Source organism: Tachypleus tridentatus, chromosome 13, assembly GCF_004210375.1.
Source record: "Tachypleus tridentatus isolate NWPU-2018 chromosome 13, ASM421037v1, whole genome shotgun sequence".
NCBI classification, from domain to species: Eukaryota; Metazoa; Arthropoda; class Merostomata; order Xiphosura; family Limulidae; genus Tachypleus; species Tachypleus tridentatus.
In genome coordinates this window covers 216,666,994-216,694,322 of record NC_134837.1, presented here as the reverse complement: position 1 = coordinate 216,694,322, position 27,329 = coordinate 216,666,994, and the positions used below count along the sequence as shown (strand labels likewise).

General features: G+C 32.2%; 1 protein-coding gene and 1 pseudogene across 2 annotated transcripts in view; one reads left to right on the top strand and one right to left on the bottom strand.

The window, feature by feature from the left end:
- Positions 1-373: 373 nt before the first annotated feature.
- Positions 374-16,683, bottom strand: Prosalpha4 (proteasome alpha4 subunit). The gene is made up of 6 exons (XM_076476193.1): positions 16,440-16,683; positions 12,196-12,322; positions 11,059-11,183; positions 7,852-7,974; positions 3,309-3,485; positions 374-554 (listed from the first exon to the last, which is right to left on the bottom strand). The coding sequence occupies exons 1-6, from the start codon at positions 16,542-16,544 to the stop codon at positions 465-467; spliced, it is 747 nt and encodes a 248-aa protein (XP_076332308.1). The 5' UTR covers positions 16,545-16,683; the 3' UTR covers positions 374-464.
- A 6,706-nt stretch (positions 16,684-23,389) lies between these two features.
- LOC143238371 (ubiquitin-conjugating enzyme E2Q-like protein 1 pseudogene) overlaps positions 23,390-27,329 on the top strand; it is a 55,912-nt pseudogene continuing 51,972 nt past the window's right edge. The window contains exon 1 of the transcript XR_013020552.1: positions 23,390-23,501. The product of XR_013020552.1 is annotated as a ubiquitin-conjugating enzyme E2Q-like protein 1 pseudogene (transcript). The remainder of the gene's footprint in view (positions 23,502-27,329) is intronic.

Here is a 27,329-nt window from a genome sequence, read left to right as displayed (position 1 = left end):
TAAGCAAAAACAACTTACACATTAAAAGCATGGTTAAACTTAGGCTTGAAATTAAACTCTGTAGAGATATCTTCTTTTTACAAATCAGAGTTACTTGAAGATGGAGATTGCAGTCAAAATATCTAACTCAAACAGTAAAAAACCCAAAAATGTAGAAATAAATTCAGGAAATGAAGAATATGATTTTATATAAGTATATATATTATTAGCAGTATACATCACTAATTTGTTAAATGCATCCTACTCGCTTCATATCTATTATTTTTATTAAATCAATTTAATAAAATTATTTATTAAATAAATGTGTGCTATGCCAGTGAAATAAAAGTAATAATGGAAAAGAATCAACTACAATAAGAACAAGAAAGCATTATTAGGCTTTCTTTTGCCAGTTGCAAAAATCTCATTTTATTTCAAATATCTGTCACAATAAGTTTTGAGATAGAAACAACTGAATGTTCTCTTCACTTCTTTTGTTTCTTTTTCTCAGCCTCTTCTTCCTTTTCTTTTTCTATTTCTGCAGTATACTTTTCTATGTCTTCAGAGTCAAGCATCTGAATTACAGACAAAAATGGAAACAATTATTTCCTTAGATGCATAAGCAAAATTTGTGGTTTTTAAATTGTGTATTAGAGACTACAAACAAAAACCACATTTAAAAAATGCAACTTGCACTGAAGTTGGGCAACTTGATCAATATAATCAATTACCTTAGAGTAGCCATTACACTGATTAGTAATACATAAATTAATAACTTAAATGGAATTATGAAGAAAATGATTGTTATTAAAATATAAATCAACTAATTAAAATCAGGATTCTAATTATTACTAATTTGATTATCTTACCTACATAAGTATATAAATATTGCTACCAAACTTGCTTGCCCTATCTTGTTATTGTAAAGCTACTAATGCCACCTGTCACTGATTAACTTTTGACTAAAAGAAAGACAACTGGCTAGTAGCACTAGATGCCAAATTTTTCTTTTTGTTTGCCTGCTTGTATGATCCAAGGTTTGAGGAAGACTGTACTATTTTGATTAACTATTCATTTCTGTACTATACTATTTTTTTATTTTTTTGCAATAACCATTATAAATTTTACAACAAATTCCCATACTCAACACTGTAGGTCTAGGTGCCAAAATCATCTTTCTATTTCAATTTATTTAAGAGTTTTAACTATATTAAAAATCCTGATTTGTTACCATTATAATGAAAGTAGATGACCTTTAGTGCATTCTCTATCACTGGGCTACATTTAGCAAAAACGGTAAACAGTTGTTTGTACCAAATTCAATCAAAGTGAAATGAAAACCTTTACAATTTTAATGTTCAACAACACACACACACACACACACACACACACACACTAAGAAATGAGTGAAAACAATAGTTCATTTGGCAGAGGTAATAAGATGTACCACAGAACTGATCAAATTGTACAAAAAGTGCAAATTATATGAAAATAAAAAGTAATTATTAGCACTTACTTAACTTAAGCAAGTTCTCTTAGAAATTATGTTGCTATTTTTGTGGTTAAAACATGCACTGTATCACAGCCATGAATAATCTGACTTTATATGAAATATGAACATGATAAAACCTTTTAATATATCTGATTTTTAATTCAAAAATGTCAAGTGGGGAAATGTAATTATTTTGTAATTAATAGTTTGAAAACAGTGAAAATAAAGGAAAAAATTGTTTTAAGAGTTACTTATTACAAAAAGACACTCCAAAAATTGCTTAAGTTGACATTGTAATTATTTAAAAAATGTAAAATAGCTTCATGCTTTCAATAATTAAAGTTTTCATTTTAAAAACTCAAACATTTATATCTTTTAATCTGCAAAACAAAGGTAAAGGAAGTGCATGTGAATTTATGGCTTACTTTGCCATAAGACAGACAAATTAAAAAACATCCCAGTACATAACGTGTCTTCATTCCATGGCTTACAAGTGGGTCTGTTTATTCACTCTAGCTATATTGAAAACAAAGTTATGAGACTTTTCAAAATTATCAGAAAGTGTAGGTAACAAATTAAGCATAATCAAATTTCCTACACTGAGGGTAAAATGACTGAAGTACAACTAAAGTTACATGATAGTAGACAGTTACAAATTAGATTTAATTTGAAGATAAATTTGTTACAATGCTAATAAAATCAAACAATCAGGCCTGAGGACTAGTGATTAAATATTTTTGGAAGTATTTCTGCACATTAACTAGTTACAAGGTCAAAGGTATATACTTGATGTAAGTATTGTCTGGTAGTACATAGAACATTGTAATTAAAATATTCATAAAAGACAATTATTTCAATTGTTCACAGTATCTTCAAACACGGAAACATTCCCTCCAATGCTAGGCACTATGTCAAACATTGTCAGTGATAATAATTAAACCATGCATCGCTTTAGTAATTTAAAATATAAGCATAAAAGACTGGTCTTAGCTTCAACACATGGTTTACCAAAATTTGTAAAATTTTACAGGTTAAGTAAAAGCATTTCTGCACACATTTTCAGTCAATGTGATTGTATTTAGCAAAAAATCCTATATATAATATAAAAACAAAAGTAACCATACCTAGTGACAGTAAAAGTTAATATATTTAAATTATTTCATGGACTTTGAAAAGGTGTCAACATTCTGTACTTATATCACCCACCATAAAAAGTTGTTATTGAGCATTTCAGTCATACTAAAAGCCACTCCACAATAACATACAGTAAATCTGTATTTTTAATCTTTCAGTTATGTCACATTTTGATATGTGAATGATACAGTGATTAGTTCCTAATAATTTAGTGCAGAATATCCCACTTACAAAATCAAATTTGATGTAAATATTATCCATGTCTGTTCTATTATCATTTCAAACTTAATGTTGAGCTTTGTTTGTGTGCACAGCTTTTGAAAGAAAAAAACAGATGATTCCTCAGACAGACACCATGATTTGCAATGTATATAAGAAACACACAACTTTGTATTGTCCAAATGCTAATACAAGCATTATACACTATATATATAAAGGAACAACAAATGAAATCTGAAACTACACCATACAAGAAGCCTGCAATCTTTCAAGTGGTTTTTACTGAACTGCAGAATGTGCTTCAGAACATGAAACAGGAAAATAGAAGAACTAATGCAACACCTTTTCAAATTCATTTTTTGCTTTTCAAGAAACCAATTTAACTTTAAAGAGTAAATATAAATTTAATGAGCAATTAACCTTCTATACAATAATGAAAAGAAACAGGAAAATTTCAGATGTTCAGCTTCACAATCTGACTCACCTTTAGCGATTGTCCCCTTTTCATTATCGCTACCTCTACATTCTTGCCTTGCACAACTTCTAACAAAGCTTTTATAGCAAGCTTTATTGTTGCTTCATCAGACTTTGCCACTTCTTCATTGTAGTTCTTCTCTAAGTACTCCCTAACAGTTTTAGCATTCCGACCAGTTGCATTAGCCTGAAACCAATAAAATGTGTCAAGTGCCCACACTTTAGCACAGTCAGCCAAAAAATATATTTTAATGAAAGAAACAATATATTTTAGTTCATAAAGATAGCGTGATATCTGAAAGAAGGATAAATCTTAGTTTTATATGAAATTAAATCATTTACTTTTGATCTCTTTCAAGCAACATGTATATTCACATTATGACAGGTATTCAATGGAATATATATTACACACCAGATGGATGTTGCTATGTGAACCTACAGTTAGCTAAGCAAATACATTATGCAGGAGTTACAATTAGCTAGTTTTTCATTTTTTGCAAATAACTTACAATCATACCTGAAAGTGAGTCTTCCTTTATTAAAAAATACATAAATATAATTAGATAAAAAAAAAGTAATTTAAAAACCTGCTAATTGAGATTATAAAAATTGTAAAAACAATAAGCAAACAAGGCCTGGAGATATTGTAGCCATTTACTTAAACTAAAAACTCATTTTTTTGTGGATTCAAAAGAGGAATTTGATTATTTGATTTGATAGCCACCTATACATAGCTAGCTGATAAAGTTTATGATGATATACTGCAACTATTGACTATTTTATCGCATTCGTTCCAAATGTAAAATGTTAAGCTGTAGCTGAAGATTGTCAGGGATAATGTTTTTTTAGAATAAGGTGACCATTTATTGTTTCTGCATAACTAAGTTCTCTATACGTAATGCACAATAATGAGCAAATATATGCCTGTATTAGCACACAACAAATAAAAAGTACACGTCTAAAATGTTGCTTTAAATAAACCTTCGTGTTTTTTAAAGTAATTATTCTATGAACATGATATAATTTAATGTTATATGTACTGATTTTTTCTACTCCTTCACTTCTTACACAGTATAGGGTTTGGCTCCCAAAAGACAGACTGCACAGCGTTCAAATCATTTTAAAAGGAACACTAGATATTTAAAAGAAAACTTCAAGAAGTAGTGATACAATCATTTATGCTACAATTATGTTTTTAGCTTAATTAAAATATTGAAGAAACAAAAACATTTTAATACCCCTATGATCTTTGTAATACCTTATTCAACATTCTACAAAAAGTTTGAGTGTAATATACCAAGCCGTTTGTGTTGTAGGCTGGCAAGAAAATAATTATTACAAAGGGACAATTTGAGATTTTCTTTGTATGTTTAATGTGTGTGTGTTTTTTTTGTGCATTTTCATATGTGCACAGCCTAAGTCGTCAGCAACAAAGGTTTTAAAGTGTTGTTTGAACTGAACCTTCACTGTTAAAGATGCTTTTTGCTCAAACATTCTAACTGGGTTTTGTGCAATTACGTGCAATCCCTATTATGAACTACTATCACAAGGTTTAAGAAGTTGTTACACAGTGACATTTCTACCACCCAACAATCTAGTTCAGTAACCTATTCAACATTTTTCATAGAATTTAGTGTATACTTGGAATTTGTTATTCAGTCACAAAATACCAGAGAAAAATATGCTTTGAAAATTGATCTTCTATTCATGGTTGGACAAGATAAATTTTTTTACGAAATTTTCCTTCCATTTATGGTTAGATTCAGAGATTCTTATTAAGTTATTTATCTTCCACTAAAGCTTACCCTGCACTCATAATAAACACCCATCAATTAAATGTTTTTGAAACTAACTATGCATTCATAATAAACATGTTAATTTTCTATATATGCAAAAAGGCTCATTTGGGTTGAGAAAATATTCTACGTAAAAGAACGAACATTTTGACCTTCTTCGGTCATCATCAGGTTCACAAAGAAAGAAAGAGGTAACTGACCAGAAGCTGACCACATGTTTGGAAGGGGTTGTGTAATTGAGTGTCGAAATGTAGAGGGCAGTGTTAGATGTTTGAATATATAATTTTATATTATTTATTATATTTAATATAGGTGTAAAGGTGTTCTTTTATATTGGTTTATTTTGGGTTTGAGTTGTTGTATAAGTAAGGCTCCTTTAATTTTGCATCTGTTTATGTTTGTTTCTTTATTTAGTATTTGAGTGTTTTCTATGGTTATGTTGTGTTTATTTGACTTGCAGTGTTCGAAAACGTGTGAAGGTGACTTACGTTCTTTGAATCTGGTTTCCATTTTTCTACTTGTTTCTCCAATATAGAAGTCGTGGCAGTTATCACATTGTATTTTATAAATAATGTTGGTGTGGTGTTTGTCAGTGTAGTCTTTACATAGTATAGACCTCAGTTTTGTGCCTGGTTTTTGAATAAATTTGGTATTAACTGGAATGCCATATTTTGTTACTAGTTTTTGCCAAATGTTGGTTATTTGTCTGCTGATGTCGGGGATACATGGTATGCAGCAGTATATGGTTTCGTGATTTTTTGATTCGCGAGATATATTTACTTTTGTTGGTTGATTTTGCTTTCAGTCTGTGTGTGCGTATAATGTTTTCTACGGTTTGTGGAGAAAACTTATTGATGTTGATAAAGTATTGTTTTACTTTGTCTAATTCATCGTTAATGTTATCTGGTGAGCATAGTTTTATGGCTGTGTTTATTTGGTTTCTTAGAATGTTGAGTTTTTCTTTTGTTTCATGTGCTGAGTCCCAAGGAATGTATAGTCCAGTATGGGTGATTTTTCGGTGGATTTCTGTTTTGAATTGTGTGTTGGTTCTTGTAATTTTGAGGTTAAGAAATGATATCTGATTGCTTTCTTCCTGTTCACATGTGAAGTTAATGTGATTGAAAAATTAAGTGTGTGTTCTGTAGATCTGAATCCCACAACTGTGTCATCTACATATTTGTACCAGTATAGTGGTGGATGTAATGCTGTGTTAATTGCTCTTGTTTCAACTTGTGTCATAAAAATATTGGCTAGAACTGGTGATACTGGGTTGCCCGTGCTTAGGCCATTTGTTTGTATATAGTTGTGGTTGTTGAACATGAAGTTTGTCTTTATCGTGGTGAATTCTAGGAGGGTTGTTAATTAGTTGCTGGGAATGTCTATAGTTGGGTTAGGGTCTCGGATATAGAGTTCTCAAGCTATCTTGCAGGCTTCAGTGGTTGGAACTTCTGTAAAGAAGGATATAACATCGAAACTGGCCATTAAGGCTTTATGATTAAGTTGATTTAGATTAGACTTGAAATTAAAAGAGTCTTTGATAAATGAGCTGGCTGATGTTACATATTTGGAGAATGCCCATGCTATGTATTTACCAAGATTGTAATTAAACGATTCATATGTGGACATTATTGGTCGTAATAGACAATCTAGTTTTTGAGGTTTGGGGATGCCGTATATTTGTGGTGTGCGTGAGTCAATTTTACGTAGGTAAGAATAAAGTGTTTGTGAAATTGTGTTGGCTTTTTTTTTTTTTAGTAGTAATTTGTTTAGTTGCATCTTGTGTGTCTTTGTTGGATTTGTGTGTATTGGTTTAAATTTGTTCGTGTCTGATAGGATGTTCTTCATTTTTTGGATGTATTCATTCGTGTTCATTACGACTATAGCATTACCTTTATCTGCTTTTAGAATTTTTATGTTTTTGTCTTGTTTTAGGTTTTTAATGGAATTAATGTCTCCTTTTGTAAGATCGTTTTTTAGCTTTCTGTTTTGTGAAATTATGTTGATGGTTTTGTGAGAAAATTCTTTGAAAAAATTGTTTAAGATGTTTTTAGGCATTTCTGGAAAATATAAATTTTTAATTTTACCTGGAAAGTTTGGCTGTTGGATGTCAATAAAATTATCTAAGTTGTCTTCTTTCTGTTGGTTGTTTTTTATTGTTTCCTTGTTTTTGTTTCTGTAGAAAGTATCACAAGTCTCCTGGCTAGATCTTCTAAACATGTTTTGATTTCTATGGTTGGAATGTACCTAGGTGCTATTGTGAAGTTGAGTCCTTTGTTAGGCAGATGTATCTCATCTGTGTTTAATTGTTGGTTGGATATGTTAAATATGTTAAGAAACAAACATAAACAAATGCAAAATTAAAGAAGCCTTACTTATACAACAACTTAAACCCAAAATGAACCAATATAAAGAAATGCCTTTATACCTGTATTAAATATAATAAAATAAATAATATAAAATTATATATTCAAACATTAACATCTCCCTCTACATTCCGACACTCAGTTACACAACCCTTTCCAAACATGTGGTCAGCTTCCGGTCAGTTACCTCTTTCTTTCTTTGTGAACCTGATGATGACCGAAGAAGGTCGAAACGTTGTTCGCTCTTCTACGTAAAATATTTTCTCAACCCAAACGAGTCGTTTTTGCATATATATTTCTCTACAAGTGGGTTTTCTTGACATCACTGATGTTAATTTTCTGAAATTTACCATGTTTGTAGTAAATACCTGTGAGTTAATCTTTTTAAACCTACCTTCCACTCATGGTAGACACCTGAGGGATCAGATTGGAAAAGATGAGGTGTGTTGTCATAATCAAAACCAGCAATCAGTGCAGATATTCCAAAGGGTCGTCTACCATTACTTTGTGTGTAACGCTAGAAAAAAAACAAATAAAATAATGATATTGCAAGAATGAAGAAGATACTTTTGAAGTTATTTATTAGACTAAAAGAAGTAAACGTGTTCAAAACTGCTTTAGAACCCAGTCTGATTTATAATGAGTTTGATATTAACCTACATTTTTTTCCTCAAACTCTTGAAATGATTTCTGAAATTTGAATATCTATAAATCATAAAACTAAATTTTATGATCTATTAAGAGGACAGCAAGATATTTGATAAACAATTTTTGGTTTACAATATAATGAGCTAATCCAAATCTGTTTTAGTATTCAGTTTAAAATACTAACTAGTTTGTCACATCTTACACTTAACAAATAAGCACTCTGTACATTTCTTGAAATGGCTAGATATTTAAGCATATTTTCCTGTTAAAAATTTGTAATGTATTAAACATATGTTCACATGAAACTTAGGAAAGTGTATCTTTACTCTGACATTTTATTTCAGACTTTATTATTCTTACAACACTTCCTTCAACTATTTCAGATTTATCATGACACATCAACAAACTTAGAAATTGCTTCAATTTTACAAACCTAAAATTAACAAAAGTGTCTTTTATTTCCATTAGCATTAGAACTTGTAGATTTAAATCTTTCTGGAAGCACACCAGTCCTTTGACAATTTCTCTACTTCCTAAATAATGTTATCTACATTAAAAACAATTCTTGATTTGAAAATGCTGGAAATAACAGACACAAAATTTAGGTGTGTTAAAGGTTTTTAGAAATGTTTCAGTAGTAAAAGCAATACCACATGGTCTGTACTTATTTAAAGTGGATTTTATTATGAACCCTTCAAAGGGCTTTTAAACTTGTATAAGTGTAACATTTTTTTAATTTCTTCACCACTCTGCAGTTCCTGTGGAATAATATGTAGTTAAACTAACTACAGCAGTAATACAACAGATAAATTTGTAAAGTAAACAACCTCAATAACAAAGATTAAAATATTGTTAAAATAACAATTGTAATCTCAGACCAAACTCTCTCTTCATCTATCTTATGCCATTGACGTAATACTCAATTTTGACGTTTAACCAACAATAATTTTTTTTCATGTTAACCAAAGTTCACTGCAAAGATTGCTCAGGGCTTTTTAAAATTTATCTAAATTATGCTTTGAAAACACAACAGATTTCAACATTGAGATAAACTGTTATTTTTACTTAATTATATAGCTAAGAATAAATCTGGCTACAAACACCTTTATTACACTAAAAATATGTCCCAACAGTTTGTGAACTAATGTTTTAGGTGTGGTATATTTAGCCCACTAAACACTATTTTTGCTAAAACATTCACCAATTTTCCATTTATATGCAAGCTATAATTTTATTTCCAACAAAATAAATGTAGTGTGGTGAATCAAATTCTATAGCTGTGATCTAGTAAAAGCTCTTCCTTCAACACTGTGTTAAATTTTGATCTATGGGAAAAAGGATCTAGAAGTTACGTGAAATTTATTAAGTTTGGAACTAACAAATTAATAAAAAAATACACCTTCTGGTGTTAAGGAAGAAGATTGTTACAAAAAAACTGTTTTCAAACAGAAATCAGTCGAGCATCTTTGCTCATGATTAAACTAGACTTTATATTAGTATGCATATATATTTACAACCCAAGCTATACTTCCTTAAGTCTTCTACATTTGTGTTATTGTAAAACAAATTTATTTTTATAAGTTAACTCTTTTTCTTGAAAAATCAGATCTAAACTTTATAATTAAGTTATTACAACCTTGGCTGTTCACCACTTGTAAAAAACCATAATGAAGAACAAGAACCTTGATTAAGTTAAGTTTTATCAATTTGATAAAACCATTATAATTTGTTTTTGAATTTCCCACAAAGCTACACAAGGGCTATCTGCACTAGCCATCCCTAATTCAGTAGTGTAAGACGAGAGGTAAGATGCTAGTCATTACCACCCACCACCAACACTTGAGCTACTCTTTTATCAATGAATAGTGGGATTGACTGTCACTTTGTTTATAATGCTTCCACAGCCAAAAGGGCAAGCATGTTTGGTGAGATGAGGATTCAAACCCAAGACCATCAAATTACAAGATGAGCACCCTAACCACCGAACCACGCAGGGCCAAGACATTATATAATGCTTATGCATGATGTAATGAACAATGAAACTACATTTCAAAAACTTAACAACAATTGATAATATCAAAACTAATTTTATGTTAATTCCATAAAAATCAAACATTTTTATTTTTAATATTTTGTAATGATAGAGGGATTTAATGAATCTGTAAAAACTACATTTTCTGTAATACTTCATATTTAAAAAGTTTGAGTGGCAAAAAGTGTTTAAAAAACTAAATGAATCAGTTCATCTAACATATCAACCAAATGGAAGATGTAGAAAAAACATACCCACTGCTACCATTATCAAAATAGTGGAAACTAACTTCTGCCTTTCTTATAGTGTACTCTTGATTCTGGAGAGAGAAGCACTTCTTTACAGCAACAGATCATGAAATACGAACCTTTGGATTCAGAGTTCATATACACTAACTACAAGGCAATACCCAACACTTGTCCATTTGAATGATTAAATGTAAGAATTCAGTGAAATACTTTTTTCATTTTTATATATTTACACAGAAGAAAAATATTTGTGAAAAAAAGTAGCAAGTTTCAAAAGTAATCATTTTCAGTTCTAGAACCAAGTACCTCAGTTAATGTCTCAAATTAAATGTGTTTTATAGTCAAAAACCATTCATTTTAGTATATTATTAAAATAACTATTATATTTGGAAGCCTTGATCTTGTCATTTATTGGTTTGTTTGTCTCTTTAGTGTAAAGTTGCTTACAGTGTTTTCAACATAGGTATTAAATTATAAGTTTTCAGCATTAAGCCCTGGTGTAATTTATTGGAAATTACAGTTCAGTAATCAAAAGCCAGTGAAATTAAAATGAACAAAGAAGAACATGAAGCTCTACAGTAAATATATTGTCAATTATTTCCCTGTACTTCTACTGTATGTAGTGTTTATATCTTTCCTAGAATTACACGAGTAAACTGACACTTGAACATACCTGTTTCAATTGAGCTATGTAACGTGTAATATATTCTAATGTTACTGGATCTTCCACTGTCAGCTTGTGACTTTGACATTCCACTCTTGCCCTGTCAATTAATATCCTTGCATCTGCAGTTAACCCTACAAATAAAAGTTTTATCAGATAACATGCAAGTTCAACAAAGCTAACATAATAAATATACTCAACCAAAGTGTCAGTGTTTGATACAAATTAATGTGTCCTTGCAAAAATGTCTAATTATGCTAGTATGTATTTTTAAGGGAACATATCACAATGACAAATCTTTACAAAATACATTAAACACATCAATATGTCCCATATCCTTACAAAAGGGCCATAACATACCAATTAGTTTTCAATAGGCACTTTTCTATGGTCAAAAAACTCAAATTTATTTCACCTATCATCCATATTTAAATATTTTCCCACAAGACAAAATTATTTCTCTAGTTTTAATGTCTTCTGTAACTTGTAGACTGACCCTACTTTCTCTGGCAGGTAGTTCAACACCCTTTATCTTGAGATTTTAAGATCCAACAAAATTTGTTTTTTGTCCAGTTATATTTTTGCATTTTCACCTAAATCTTTCTACAAAAGACTTTGCTTTTACAAAATGTTTCTGAAGTGTCAGAGTTTACATATCAATACACTTCAATTTTTTTAAAATCAGTGTCACTTAGAAGCTCTTTCAGCAGTGGCTTTTAAAAAGGATGAGGGCTTTTCAGGTTTTAATTTCATATTTGTGAGTATATATAAATGATCTAAAGCAAACTAAATGCTCCTAAAACAAGCATCTCATTCATACAATATTACATTCAATAAGTCAACTTTTTGCAATGCATTAGGATACATATGTGAGCCAATTATGAATCTGTTTGAAAAAAAAACAAAGATTGGGAATTAAACTTAATGCCATATAAAAACAAACATAATATTTTCTAACTCATGATATAGATTTATATTCAGTTAAAACATTAATTTTCTAGACATTTCTTGTATACATGTAATTAATACTACTGCTGCATAATATTATTTGAATTGTATAACCCTAAACAAACACTTGTAGTTACCTTAACAATTATCATATTTACTTATGCAAGAACTCAAATCCTTCTCAAACTTAAGACTTACCGGCAAAAGTCATCACAACATGATCGTCAAGTAAACAAATTTTCCTGACTGTTCGTTCCTCTTGGAGCTTTGCAACAGATTTTTTCTCAACTGCTAAAACAACAATTGTGTTCCCCCGAACACCAACCTGCAATTAAAAAAAAAAGAAAATGAAGGACACAGTGACAAATACAACATTAACTTCTGGTTACATGACAATGCCATGAAGTTCCAAAAACAGAATTAAACTGTTTCCAAGTTTGTTATGGTGGTTATTTTTAAATTTTCTTATTAAATCTATTATTTATTAAATACATCTTGGTTTTTGCAAACAACATAAATGACAGTTATTTATATTTAATAGCCAGGTGTTAAATGAATGATTTGAATAAAACTAAATAAAGGCTATCCTACAATGAGAATTCAAAATGTTTTTTCACAGCAATTTCTTTTTCACAGTTAAAAATTGTTTTAGCAACTTTTTAAAGTGAAGGATATTCTTTACCAAGTTCAACAACTAGAACTGTTCTGCTAGAGTACCACATAATATACAAATAGTTCCAAAATACAAAGTATTTTTGAAATCAAAATTTAACGAAACATGAGTTTGATTGCAAACAGGTATTTTCAGAGTTCAACAAACGTATTATGTTGACTTCTTTTTTGCATAACCTCACAGCTGAAGAGCTCCTGTCAGCAAAAGGTTAGTCTTTAAAGTTTAGTTTGATGTTTTGTACTTTATTTATTCAGTGATTTTTGTTTACATTTTTAACAATAAATTAATGTAATTATTCACTTTTGTCAAGTTATACACATATGGACTTTTTAAAGTTACATTTATGAAAGTATTTTACCAAAATATACTATTTTATAAAACATGTTTAATTTTCTTCTTAACTCAGAATGAAACAGCTTGCAGTACTAGTATAGTAATTTTATCATGCTACTCATGACAAGGAAAAAACAAAGTTTATTGCTTTTAAAATTTTGTGTGTGTATATTTCAGTATTAGGACTAACAGACCCAGAAATGTACTTGTTTATAATGGAGTAGCATCTTGTTTCCAGATATCTATATTACAAAGGTTTGCTTGATGACTTATTTTAAACTCCTACATACTTATTCAGATTGATATACAAGTGAAAGGTTAAATTTCATTTAATTTTGATGCTTTAAACCTACTCACAACAAGTGAGTTTTATCATGCATATGCCACAACCTTCAATAGTGCCATTCAACATAGCATTTGTATGATGTCAGAGTTATCTACTATTAATCTTACCCGAGCATTGCCAATTTAACAACATTTCAATATAAAAGAGAGTAAATGCCAGATACAAAAAAAAAAAAAAAAAAAAGAGATCCTGAAATAAAATGTAAGTACACACTTCAGAGGTTGTAAAGCTTGTAAAAATGCAATATACAACTTGTGCAATGGACAAAAGTATATCAGCCTTCAATATGATCACTTTATACTCTGAATTACCAGAGTCTGAATCAGACTCATCACCAATTCACACACACCTTGAACATAAGTACTGAAGAAACATTGACTATAATTTTGAATTTATTATATCTTTACATGGAATACGGTAGGTTTTGTGTTAAATATAAAAGTCTGTTGCATACAAAAAATTAGATTTGTTATGTAAGTAGTTACACTAAATGTAAAAATGGCTGGTTTGGGTTGAGAAAATTTTTATGTAGAGGAGTTTTCTCAACCCAAACCAGCCATTTTTACATATATTTTTCTCTACAAATGGGTTTTCTCATCATTGCTAATAAGTAGTTATATTCAAGATGTGTCTGTGAATTAATGATGACAGTCTGATTCAGACTCTGGTAATTCAAAGTGTAAAGTGATGTTCATATGAAGGCTAAAATACTTTTGCCCATTGTACAGGTTGCATGTTGCAATAGTGATCCACTATTCATTATTGAGTAACTTTTGCACACAAAGAAAATTGACAGAAACTGTACAAGTTGTAATTTGTTAATAAACTGCTATATAACAAATTTTTAAAGTTTAAATGCAAGCCTCTTAACTGTAAGTTAGTTGGATAAATACTGTAAGCCTCAATGTGTATTTTTTCCCGTTACGTGCAATAGTATACAGAATATAAATACCCACAAAATTTTAACAAATCTTACTTGAATTCTAAAACACAGAACATAAAACTTTGTTTTGGTTCTACTTGTAGACACCAAAAACAAAAAATTGGGCAACTGTTTTGTACTTTTAAATATAACATAAAAGAAGTAATCATAAATGGGTACAGATGTATTTATAATTTTTAATCACTAATATGTTATAAAAGATGTCCGAACATTTATTCAAGTTCAGATTACAGAATGCAACCATACACAAACAGGACTTATAAGCATTATCACTTGTCTGAATATCCTACAATTTAAATTCATTGAATTGCTTACCATTTGAAGACATTATCGTTAGGGTAATGAAAAAAGGACAGTAATTGTAAAATTCAGAAGTGATACAATAAATTAACTTAATAATTCTCTCTCACTAGATAAGAAAATGTCACTTGATTTTTTAGTGATCCATGTTTAAGATGATCTGTAGATTCATGATAATAAAAAAATATTTGTAATATTCTATTTGAGAAATGTATATATATATATACACACACACACAGACACATCTGTATAGACTAATTACTGTGCAATTAACTCAACTGATATTACCAATTTCCTTTCAGCATTGACTATGTCTATTACTTTTATATAAAATGATTGATATCATGAAAATAAACAAGTGTTTCTAATTATTTAAACTATACAATAACTGAAACTATGATAAAACATATTAATGTCACAAAAATTAGAGTTTCTGATTATTATTACTTTCAATTATTCTAATAACACAGCAAACAAAATATTGGTATTATGATTTTTCATTGTTATTTTTGATTAGTTTATTTTTCTAGTTTAATCATGTCACAACTCACAAAATTGATCAGTTAATCAGAATATATCTATTATATTTTTTTCTTTTGTTAAATCCAGACCCAAACAATTATCTATCTGTGCTCTGCCAAGTGCAAGTATCAAAACCCAATTTTTAACATCACATGGTTTTGGCCATTTCTTTGGATAATAATGTTTTAGTTGAATGTAACTGTGTAAAGAACCTGATGATTAACCAATCAGCAAATTCCACAAATCCTTCAGCTCTAGTTACCAGTGCTCAAAGTGGAAAAACAATAGTGAAGGTATGGAAATATCAGCATAGCAAAAGAAAGAGTAGAGTGAACACAAACATAAATGTTAATTCCAACACTAAAAAATTTAAGAAAATGATCTGCAAGAAATGGAATCATAATAGTAAGAAAAAAAAATTAAATAGGTGTTGGTATATTACACCATTACATACCACCCACCAGCCAACTTCAAGCATTGTGTATTACTATTAAGTATATACATTTGTATTGGCAAGTTCTAGTGTTGATATTATCTTTACATTTTTCCTTCTTCAAAACATTCTGATACAATGTATTTTCAACTACATGTTTTGCATATTACATAGTAGAATAGATGAAACAATTTTTTTTTTGCAAATTTTGAATTGGCATACAATACATAGTTATTGTCACTAGTTTTTGAAAATACATTATATTTTTATTCAATACAATGGATAGATGTGTGTGTGTGTATTTTTCTTATAGCAAAGTTACATGAAGCTATTTTCCACGTCCACCAAGGAGAATTGACCACAATTTTAGCACTGTAAATTTGAAGACTTACTGCTGTCCCACTGGAGGACCAATTGCTAGATACCTGACAGTTGAAAATGATCTTTCAAATACTAAATAACCATCAGTCCAAATATTTGAATGATAAGATGCAACAACAACGATTAATAATAATTAATTCAATGCACATAGTTCTACATTTATTTTAAATGTTTTCGTATGTATCTTGACAATTCTCTAGATCGCATAAGAATATTATTGCAAATTACTACAGAGTACAACTCACACAATAATTTAAATATTTGCATTATTTCCCAGTCTTTTAAAATGACAGTTACGCTTTATACTCAATTTATAAAAATCACAGATTACTTAGAAGTTACAAATGTATGTAGTAAAAATCAATCAAGATTCAACACATCTCTCTTAAGAATGCTATGGCATGCGAATCTAGCTATATGTGAACTATAATATTTTTTCACCAGCATTTTGAAACTTTGTTTCTAACACCAATACACCACAAGTAGCAATAGTAGCACTAGGCCTACTCACCGCCGTAGAACCTTTTTTCACCGCTTCTTGCGCATATTCAACCTGAAATAAATGACCATCAGGAGAAAAAACAGTTATAGCACGATCGTAAGTTGAATCTCCCATGCTATGCTGCTTAAGAGGATATTAAAATTACAAACAAACTCAATATTACTAACTAGTTATAGCCCTTAAATTTTTATATAACACTAACGGAATAAGATGACAAGCATCTAACGAGAGGTTTGTGCTGCCGTCTACGAATTTTCTACAAAATGATATCGATCACTTTCTTTTACATCGTAAATTCACTATTGTTTTAAATATATCTTGTGCAATAATGTTAATGCTTATTTTGAAAGTTTTTACACCAGCTACTCTAAATTAAAGTGTTAATTAGTGATATATTGTATAATTTTAAAGTAATCCTTAATAATTCTTTTTTATGTAAATCGATAATAAAGAACATTTCGCTTATGTTCCTGTAGAGTAGTTCCGACCTTCCTATGATACTCTGTATGCAAAACTGGTTTCAATATATAATAGTTTGAATATTTCACGGATTTCTCTGTACCTGTTTAAAGGTGGTATCTTTAAAATTCACAATGAAATGTTACCCTTAATTGGACATGTGCCAATTACATACTTTTCTTTGATAAACAGAGATTTGGCAACTTAATAAATAGCATAGCACTTGCAGCCAAGATACGAGCATTTGACCACATTAACCTTAACATTTCTATAAAGTGGGCGAAGATCTGTTCCAAATTCAATAACGCTTCATCATGTTCTATGAACAAACTTTTGCTCTGCACAGTTTGTGATAAGAATATATCATTATCATCTATTTAATCAATGACACCCTCAGAATTAGAAAGGATATAACAAAATTCACATTCAAAATCTCATTATTTTTTGTAGCGCTTGAAAGCTATGCCTAGATTTTATCATTGTAAGTTAATAAACTTACTTTTGACCCACAAGGTGAAAGTTTGCAGCACTGCTGTCACAACATTTCTTTGAATTCATGTTTGATGCCATATTTTGGTACTTCTTTTAATTCTTTGAGAGTTAATTTGCATTTAGTATTATACAATATATTTTAATACAACGATTTAAAAGGCTATATATATCCTAAAAAAGTAAACAATATATTAAATACATGTAATTTATAGGTAATCGACCATGGGTCTCATGCCGTTGAAATTAACTTGAAATGTGTCAATTTCAGAAAGAAAGTTGGAGAACTTCTTGCTGAAATGTTGTGTAAAACTATGAAAATATTCCATAACTATTCGAAGATGTTTCGCCATTAAAATAAAGCTAGCAATTGAAAATTATATGTTAGGAAAGGGTATCACTTACTCAGTAATTATGTTTCCTTAATAGTTACTATAGTAATTATTATCTTAGATTTTTCTGTGGAAGAATCCAATCGACGGTAAATTTCTGGTCTTCGTAGAGCGAAGTATCGTGGGAATGCTGGAACCAGTCTTCATAATCCTCATGAAATATAGCTATAGATAAGAGGTACATACATTATCATAATACGTTTCTATATACTATGATACTGATGATTATACAAAATATTTCCGATGATGAAAAAATCTAGAAATAAAGTGACTAGTTAACGTCAAATTGTGTTCACTAGAAAGTAACTCGTTAATTTTCTTTTTGAGCTACACTTTTCTCACAATAGATTATACATAACTGATAGAGAAAGTATCACAGAGGAGAAAATAAGATAATACGTCAGTTTGATTTTCATTCTATGTCAGCTCTATAAATACATTTTGATAGAAAAATAGCTCGTAGAAAGTACTTTAACCATACTTTGCTGAGAAATAATAGCACTTGATTAAGCATTATTCAAACATTCTCCCAAAAAAAACATAACAGACTTGTATTCAATGAATATCAACTATAACTAAGAACAATAACTAGACAATAATTTACCCAATTTTTTTCTTTCTTACTTTGCCATTATGCACTTTTAACTTAAAAGCTGTTAAACAGCTTTTAGCTTACTTCAGAAGAAATCAAATGAAAGTTCTGAATATTATTTTTAGAACAAGACTTTGAAACTCAGTTGATTGCTTTGGTTTGTTTGGAATTTCGCCCAAAGCTACACGAGGGCTATCTGCGCTAGCCGTCCCAAATTTAGCAGTGCAAGACTAGCGGGAAGGCAGCTAGTCATCATCACCCACCGGCTACTCTTTTACCAACGAATAGTGGAATTGACCGTCACATAATAACGCTCTCACAGTTCAAAGGGCGAGCATGTTTGGTGTCACAAGGATTCGAACTCGTCGAGTGCCTTAACCATCTGGCCATGCCAGGCCTAAATTCATTTGATCAATTTAAAACAAGAAAGAAAGTGAAAATATTTACTTCTGAATAAATAGTTAAATTTTGCAAAATGCGGATTTTGATATATTAAGATGTCGTTGAGATATTATGAACTTAAATCACATACATAAAAACATATTAACATGTTTAGCGAAATTCTGAATTAAAAAAATTATCATGTAGTAATATCTTTTGTGTTTTTCTTTTTTTTTTTTTTTTGTGCGGGAGGAGAGAAAGTTCGAAATTGAATATTTGATAATAATGGTAATATGTTAAAGGGATGTACCTATATTTCTAAAAAAGCATGTTACAAACCAAAACTTGTATCTTTTGAGTTCAGGCCTAACATTTGTTTCTGTAATGATATCTGTAGAGATGCTTTAAACATATATTAATAAATTTGTATTAGAATGAACATCCACGCATATTTTCAATAGTCGTTTGTTCTTTTAAAATTAGTTACCACCAAATTTTCGAGACTTCATTGCAAGGATTTTCTTTGCAAATTTACTTCTCAAACGTCTTTAATCTACAGTTATAGTTACGCCTTGTTATTCGTATAACTTCCTCATAATGTTGTAAACAGGCCAGGTGGGTTAAGACGTTCGACTCGTAATCTGAGGGTCGCGGGTTCGAATCCCCGTCGCACCAAATATGCTCGCTCTTTTCAGCCGTGGGGACGTTATAATGTGACGGCCAATCCAACTATTCGTTGGTAAAAGAGTAGCCCAAGAATTGGCGGTAGGTGGTGATGACTAGCTGCCTTCCCTCTAGTCTTACATTGCAAAATTAGGGACGGCTAGTGCAGATAGCTCCCGCGTAGCTTTGCGCGAAATTCCAAAATAAACAAACAAACCATGAAATTAAAATGAATTATGTGATGTGTTACAACAAAGTGGCCTGACATGGCCAAGCGTGTTAAGGCGTTCGACTCGTAATCCGAAGATCGCGGGTTCGAATCCCGGTCGCACCAAACATGCTCGCCCCTTTAAGCCGTGGGGGCGTTATTATGTGATGGTCAATCCCACTATTCGTTGGTAAAAGAATAGCCTAAGAGTTGGCGGTGGGTGGTGATGACTAGCTGCTTTCCCTCTAGTCTTACACTGCTAAATTAGGGACGGCTAGCGCAGATAGCCCTCGAGTAGCTTTGCGCGTATTTTAAAACAAACAAACAAACGTTACAACAAAGAACAAAATAAATACTAATCTTCTGAAAAAATTAAAACACTTAAATTATATTTACTCAATCATGTTTCTGGAAGAAATACCTAATGCTCTCATAAACAGCGTCCCATAATGAAATCATTATATACACGCAGGAAAAGATTATTGAAAATTTGCGATGTAGCTTTATTACAAGTAAATTGGGTGAATCAGTGTTCTTTACTGACTTGTCTCACTACAATCGATCAGCAAACTGAGATAGGTGGAGCCTGACGACTAGATTATTCAGGTTAGTTCACACGCGTTTTAGCTAACCGTAAGGAAATAGGCCTAGCATGACCAGGTGGTTAGGGGGCTCAACTCGCAATATACAGCTCGCGAGTTTGAACCTCTGTCCTACTAAACATTTTCGTCATGTCAGCTGGGAAATACTGTGAAGTCTACTACAACTATTCGTTGGTAAAAAGAGTAACCTAAGAGTTGGCAGTGGCTGGTGATGACTAGCTTCATCTCCAGTTACTGATATAAAGTTGTGTAGGCCCAGGAACTAACCATTTTTGTGGGCCCTACATTCCATGTAATTTTTTACATAGAATATAATTATCAATGGGCCCTCATTAAGACCTCGAGTTCTGGAGCTGAGCCCAGTCTAGCCCCACTCTAAATATGCCACTGTTCCTCCTTCCAGTCTCTTACCGTAACTTAGAGACGGCTAGTGCAAATAACACTCGTTTAGCTTTGCGAAAATTCAAATCAGTCATAAGAGCGTTGGGTTTTCTTAAGTTAAACATGTATCTGTTCTTGTAATATGTGACATGTTCTCTGATAAGAGATTAACAGTTTGTGGTCAGATTATTTAGGTAGTTGCGTTTAGTATCATTTATTTTGACCTTACTTTTACAATAAATAATTGAGGCTTGATAAGTAATATTTATCAATTATTTATCAGAATCATAGTTTTGAAGTAAATAAAGAGAGTCTTTCTGACATACAGAATGCTTTTATTTCATATTTATCAGAAGTTCTGATGCGCTTAAACAACAGAATAATGTTTTGAATACATTATGCTTTTTCTGGAAATTCGCATTACTAGAAACTAAATTGATTAGGCCATCATGAAAATGATTTAAGAAGGTCGAAACGCTGTTCTCTGCTTTATTAGCAAGAGTATTTTAATACCCATACCAGCCATCCTGAGATACATTTTTACTTCAAGTGGGTTTCTCGTCATCATAAATTGTATATGTTTTTCGTGAAGCATGTTTTAGTCAATAGATTTTTTCTGTAACAGTGTAGATTTTGTGGCAACATTCGTTTGATTGATTTCCGAAATACACAGAAAACTACACATGGGCTTTGTAAATTTGAAATTATTATTTACGTTTGTAATGAAGCACAGATCCACAAAATGGGCTATCCGTGCTCATTCTACCACGGGCATCAAAACTCAGATTCTAGGGTGAGGGAACGTTTTGATATGAAAGAATAAAGGGAAGATAGTTGATCAATATCACCCAACGTTAACTGTTAGGTTACTTTAATCGTATGGTGGGATTTAATAGTCAACACTGATAACGTAATCACGGCCTCAAAGTATGGAACGCGTTTCTTCGACAACAAGATGAGAACTATGATATGGTTTCTTAGATACACAGTCTGACAATAGGCACGTCCGTAACGTGGCCATTGAACTGTAGTATCTCCATGATTTTTTAATAGAGCTTATGAACGTTTAATGGTATAGTAGGTATGTTTGAATAACTTATTCTCACTTAACAAAACCCTTTAGGGATTCTGCTACATCCTTATTGTTTATTTTGAATTTCGTGCAAAGCTACGGGAGAGCTATCTGCACTAGCCGTTCCTAATTTAGCAGTTTAAGACTAGAGGGAATGCAACTAGTCATCTCCACCCACCGCCAACTTGTGGGCTGCTGTTTTACTGAAATAAATAGTGGGTTTGATCATCACATTATAACGCCTCCATGGCTGAAATGGTGAGCATGTTTGGTGTGACGGGGAGTCAAACCCGCGATCCTCAGATTACGAATCAAGCGTCTTATTTACTTGGCCATGCTGGGTCCGTAAAGGAATAAAAAAAAGAGAGAGTTATGATTTTATGATAACAACGAAAAATAAACATTTTTTTCTGCGTATGGTAATATATAAGTTAGAATTGATAGTGGAAAAGTTTTTGGTGACTATCAGTATAGTCAGTGTACAGTGAGGAACCTATTTAAATAAATAATTAATTCAAAAAACAATAATAGCAACTTGTCTACTGTAAACGTTACTGTTATTGCATTTTTGAATTAATTATGAGGCATAATGTATTCTTGAGGAACATATATCTTTCTTAAGATAAATAGCCTCAGTTTAGGTCTCAAAAGCAAAGTCAGGCAAAAAGTCGAAATTTAATTCCATAATAAAAAATATGTATTATAAGTTATGTTACACACAGAGTTATTTTATTATAAAGTTGTTTTATGTAATGCCCCCCGCTAGTACAGCGGTATGTCTCCGGATTTACAACGCTAAAATCAGGGGTTCGATTCCCCTCGGTGGGCTGAGCGGATAATGGGCCTGGCATGGCCCAGCGCGTAAGGCGTGTGACTCGTAATCCGAGGGTCGCGGGTTCGCGCCCGCGTCGCGCTAAACATGCTCGCCCTCCCAGCCGTGGGGGCGTATAATGTGACGGTCAATCCCACTATTCGTTGGTAAAAGAGTAGCCCAAGAGTTGGCGGTGGGTGGTGATGACTAGTTGCCTTCCCTCTAGTCTTACACTGCTAAATTAGGGACGGCTAGCACAGATAGCCCTCGAGTAGCTTTGTGCGAAATTCCAAAACAAACAAACAAACAAACGTTTTATGTAATATTTTGTTCTTTCCATTAACTTTAAGTTATTTATACCAGCCAATTAAAATTCTGTTAATAAACTGCAACTCAGCAATAATATTTTTTCAAACCTAGTAATATTCGTATTGATTTTTTTTCCATTTAGTTGTATCTATACGACGTAATTGTGAGTTTACTAAACCAAGATATTTTTATTTAAATATATATTTTCACTTATCCACTGCTGCATTCTATCGATGAGATAATAGTTTTTGTTTTAAATAATCAGACATTGACAGACAAGTTTTAATGTGGCTTTACACTACAAGGGAAAGAAATATTGTATTCAAACGACAGATAATGGAATAGACCTGCCAATGTGAACCATTGATTTTGTACTTCATGAAATATTATTCACATTCAGAAAAAAGTATATATAAAAAAGAAACACATATGTATGAATTAAATATTAGTATGTTATATTAAGTAAAACAAAAACAAGGCAGGACCTCCTAATGCTGAACTTTCTGGTGTTGGGCGTCCCCAGCAGAGAGCGCTGCAAGGGAGCAGGCCGAAAATCGCTCTTAAACAGGAATACTTGATCACGTGACTGGCGGTTGTTGATGTTATTTTCAAGCGTGTGGCAGCTGTAGTCAGTGCTTAGTTTCGCAGCACAGAGAAATCGTTTGGAAATCGGTTCTTTGTTTGAATAGCTAGCTCAGCTTTAGAACAGAGGGTGAGTAGGTTTCTTAAGCTTATTAGAAACTTTGACTACAAATGGAAATAATTTGTGTATAATGTTATAGATGCTGTTGGGAATAGTTTTTGGTTTTAGTTTTTTAAACAAGCAAGTGTTGTTGGGTTATCTGTTCCAGCATTACATTTACAGGCCAATATTTGTTAAAGACTAAAATTATCTGAATTTTCCATTTAGAAATTGTGAAGTTGGAGGTAAGAAAATGTAATTTGACGTTTTTAATTACAAAGTGTTTTATATAGCAACAAGACATTACAGTTGAAATATAACACATTTTCCTATTTTCAACATATTTAAGAAGTTAATGCTACAATACAGTATTTTTGATAAGGCCAAGCTTTTAAACACTCGTATTTATGTTTTTATTGTCTAGCGCACCTGTAATGCGAAAAAGCATACTTCTCTCGCCAAGTACATGATAACGACCCTGAAAAAAAATGAATGCCGGACGTACAAAAAACAAAAACTGCTTGAACAACTAAAAAAACACTACACCACAATATACTGTGGGTAATTAAATTAGTTACTCTGTAGGAGTGTTCTTGTGAAAGTTTTATAATTTCTCAATGTATATCAAATGGTTGAAATTGATATTTCTTATTGAACACAAAGCTATACAATGGGGCTACCTGTGCTTTGCCCAATGTGGATGTGGATATCGAACCACAAATTTAAGCCTTGTAATCTGTGAGACTTACCACTGACTCAGCGGGGACATACAAGAAATTAAGAATACATAAATAAATGTGATTGAATACATAGTTAATTAACATTTTTTAAAATAAAATTTAAATCTAATTTAAATTCTGGGTTGTTCTTCTCTGACAGATGCTGCTTATCGTATAAGAAAGTTTACTAGTTCTGCTAATTTCTGTTCGTTTATACCATAAAGTAGCCATTATTGTTAAGAAGTTTACATATAATGCTACTGGAAGTCTGAGGCCATTGATTCTATGTACCGGCAAACTTATTTGTATTAAAAAAATAAGATTTGTTGGTGAGAGGGATCTCCAATGTAAACAAAGGTCCTGATTAAATATTCTTTGTTAACGAACAAGTGTTTTATTTAATAAGGTGAGATCATAAAATCCACCGTGAATAAAGTGAATGTAATATCAGAAACTAATTAGCATTTGCTCTATTGTGGTATGGCATGACCTAGTGGTAAGGACGATGGACTTGCAATCTGCGAATTCGAACCCCCTGTCCCCTCGACACACATGTTCGCCCTTTCCGCCGTGGGTGAGTTGTAATGTGATGGTCATCTCTACTATTTGTTGGTAAAGGTTAGCCCAAATGTAGCAGTGGCTGGAAATAACTAGCTTTTTTCCCTATAGTCCATCATTATGAATTTAGAGACGGCTGAAGTAGATAGCCCTCGTTAGTTTTGTGCAAAGAAAATAAAATTAAACGAACAAACTGTTTTGTTTGTATAGTTTTGTTTATGTATGCTAGAAAAAAATGATTGACTAAGATATTACTTAGGTTTTTTTTTGGTTTTTTTGCAATAGCTATTACTGGATATGTAGTTCACCCCCTCCTGCAAATAAAACCACTCCATTATTTTTATAAACCGTCGTCTTTTACTTTAGTATTATACTAGCATGTCATGTTTTCATATTATTGATAACCGCTGTTAATTTACCAATATGAAAATTACAGATAAACAAATATTAAGAAAAGAAACATCAATAAAGGTTACTTGTAGACATCCGACTTGTGACTTTATCGTCAGAAGATTTGGTAAATAAATTTGCCATTGTAGAAAGAAGAGAACGTTTGGTTTCTGAATTCGGCGCAGAGCTACAGTAGGGTTATCTGCGCTAGCTGTCCATAATTTAGCGGACTAAGACTGCTACATTAGAGGGAAGGCAGCTAGCTAGTCATCACCAACCACTGCCAATTCTTGGGCTACTCTTTTACCGACGAATAATGGGATTGACCGTAACTTTATAGCGCCCCCACGTCTGAAAGATTGGGTATGTCTGGTGGGATTCGAACCCACTACCCACATATTGAAATTCAAACACCCTAAACACTTGATCACGCCACGGCCTTAACTTTGTATAATGCCCAAGAAAAGATTTAACAGCGCTCGACATGGCCAGGTGGTTAAGGAACTCGACTCGTAATCTGAGGGTTGCAGGTTCGAATCTCCGTCACACCAAACATACTCGTACTTTCAGCCGTGGGGACGTTATAATGTTACGGTCAATCGTTGGTAAAAGGGTAGCCCAAGAGGTGACGGTGGCTGGCGATGACTAGCTGTCTTGGTCTAGTCTTACACTGCTAAAGTAGAGACGGCTAGCGTAGATAGCCCTCGTGTAGCTCAATGATAAACCTTGAAGGCTTATAATATATAATACAAATAAGGGTTCGATCTCTAAGAGAGATACAGAGTAAATAAGCCAGTGCGGAACTTTTCACGAAAGCAAAAACCAAATATACAAATATGAGAATAAGAGATAAACCTCATTTAAATATAATATAATGTCCCCACGGCTGAAAGGGCGAGCATGTTTGTTGTAATAGGGAATCGACCCTGCAACCCTTGGATTGCGAGTCAAGCGCTTTAACCACCTGACCATGCCATGTCCGTAAAAGAATAATAGGAAAGAGACTAATGAATTTCTGAAAGGAATAATTGGCGAAATCTAACCTTCCTAAGTAGGGTTAACTGGTACACTTTACCGATGTAAATATTAAATAAATTGCATCTTGATTTTGATTGGAAGTAATAGTAAGATTCATTTAACAATTGTAAAAGACAAAGGATTTGAAGCACGTTCAAAACTAACCAAATAAATACATTTTCAACCACAATAACACTTTATGAACACAAGAGCTAAACGGCCAGGTTAGAAGTCCCTGAGGTTCAGGTATAGCAGTTACCAGGTTTGAACTGCTTATCAGATGGACTTCAACCAGTCAACAGGAAATACCGCGAGGAAGGCCTTTCCCAGCTCCTGGAACCGAATAACAAGAATGACTGTAATTCTTATAATACATCCACATCTGAAGATGCAAACTGTGTTCAAGAACATCCCGCCTTGAACTGTGAATCTACTATTCGCGGTTCGTTATTTTGATTACTGGTTCCAGCTTCGGGCCTATTTTAAAACTGTGTACGTTTTTCATTTTATTTCAACATATTTTGTCTGAGCATTTGTTTTTTCTGGACTGTTGATTCAAAAAGTTCCTTAATTCACGACTTGTTACCAACAAAGATAAATAAAATAAAAATCACGCTATGCACGTTGGTGATAGGGGTGCGTTAAGATAGTGTCGGTCAAATTCCACTATTTAGCCAGAATATCACACGAGTTGGTGGTGGATGGTTTTGGTTAGTCTATCACTTTAAAATTAGGGACAACTAGAGCAGATATTCCTCGAGTAGTTTTGCGCGAAAATCAATAAACAACAACGGTTTTCTAAAAGGCGCTTTGTTTAAATATACCAATTAGTTAGTTTAGTTATCACCATTAGATTCCATCAAGGAACATAAGGCCACCATCGGTTGTGGATTCTTCAACAGGTATTTAAGTGAGTAGGTTGTTAGCCCGCTGCACCGAGCCGTCTCTAATTTAGCAGTGTAAGACTAGAGGGAAGGCAGCTAGTCATCACCACCCACCGCCAACTCTTGAGCTACTCTTTTACCAACGAGTAGTGGAATTGACCGTCACATTATACACCCCCACGGCTGGCTGGGAGGGCGAGCATGTTTAGGCGCGACGCAGGCGCGAACCCGCGACCCTCGGATAACGAGTCGCACGCCTTACGCGCTTGGCCATGCCAGGCCTACGAATA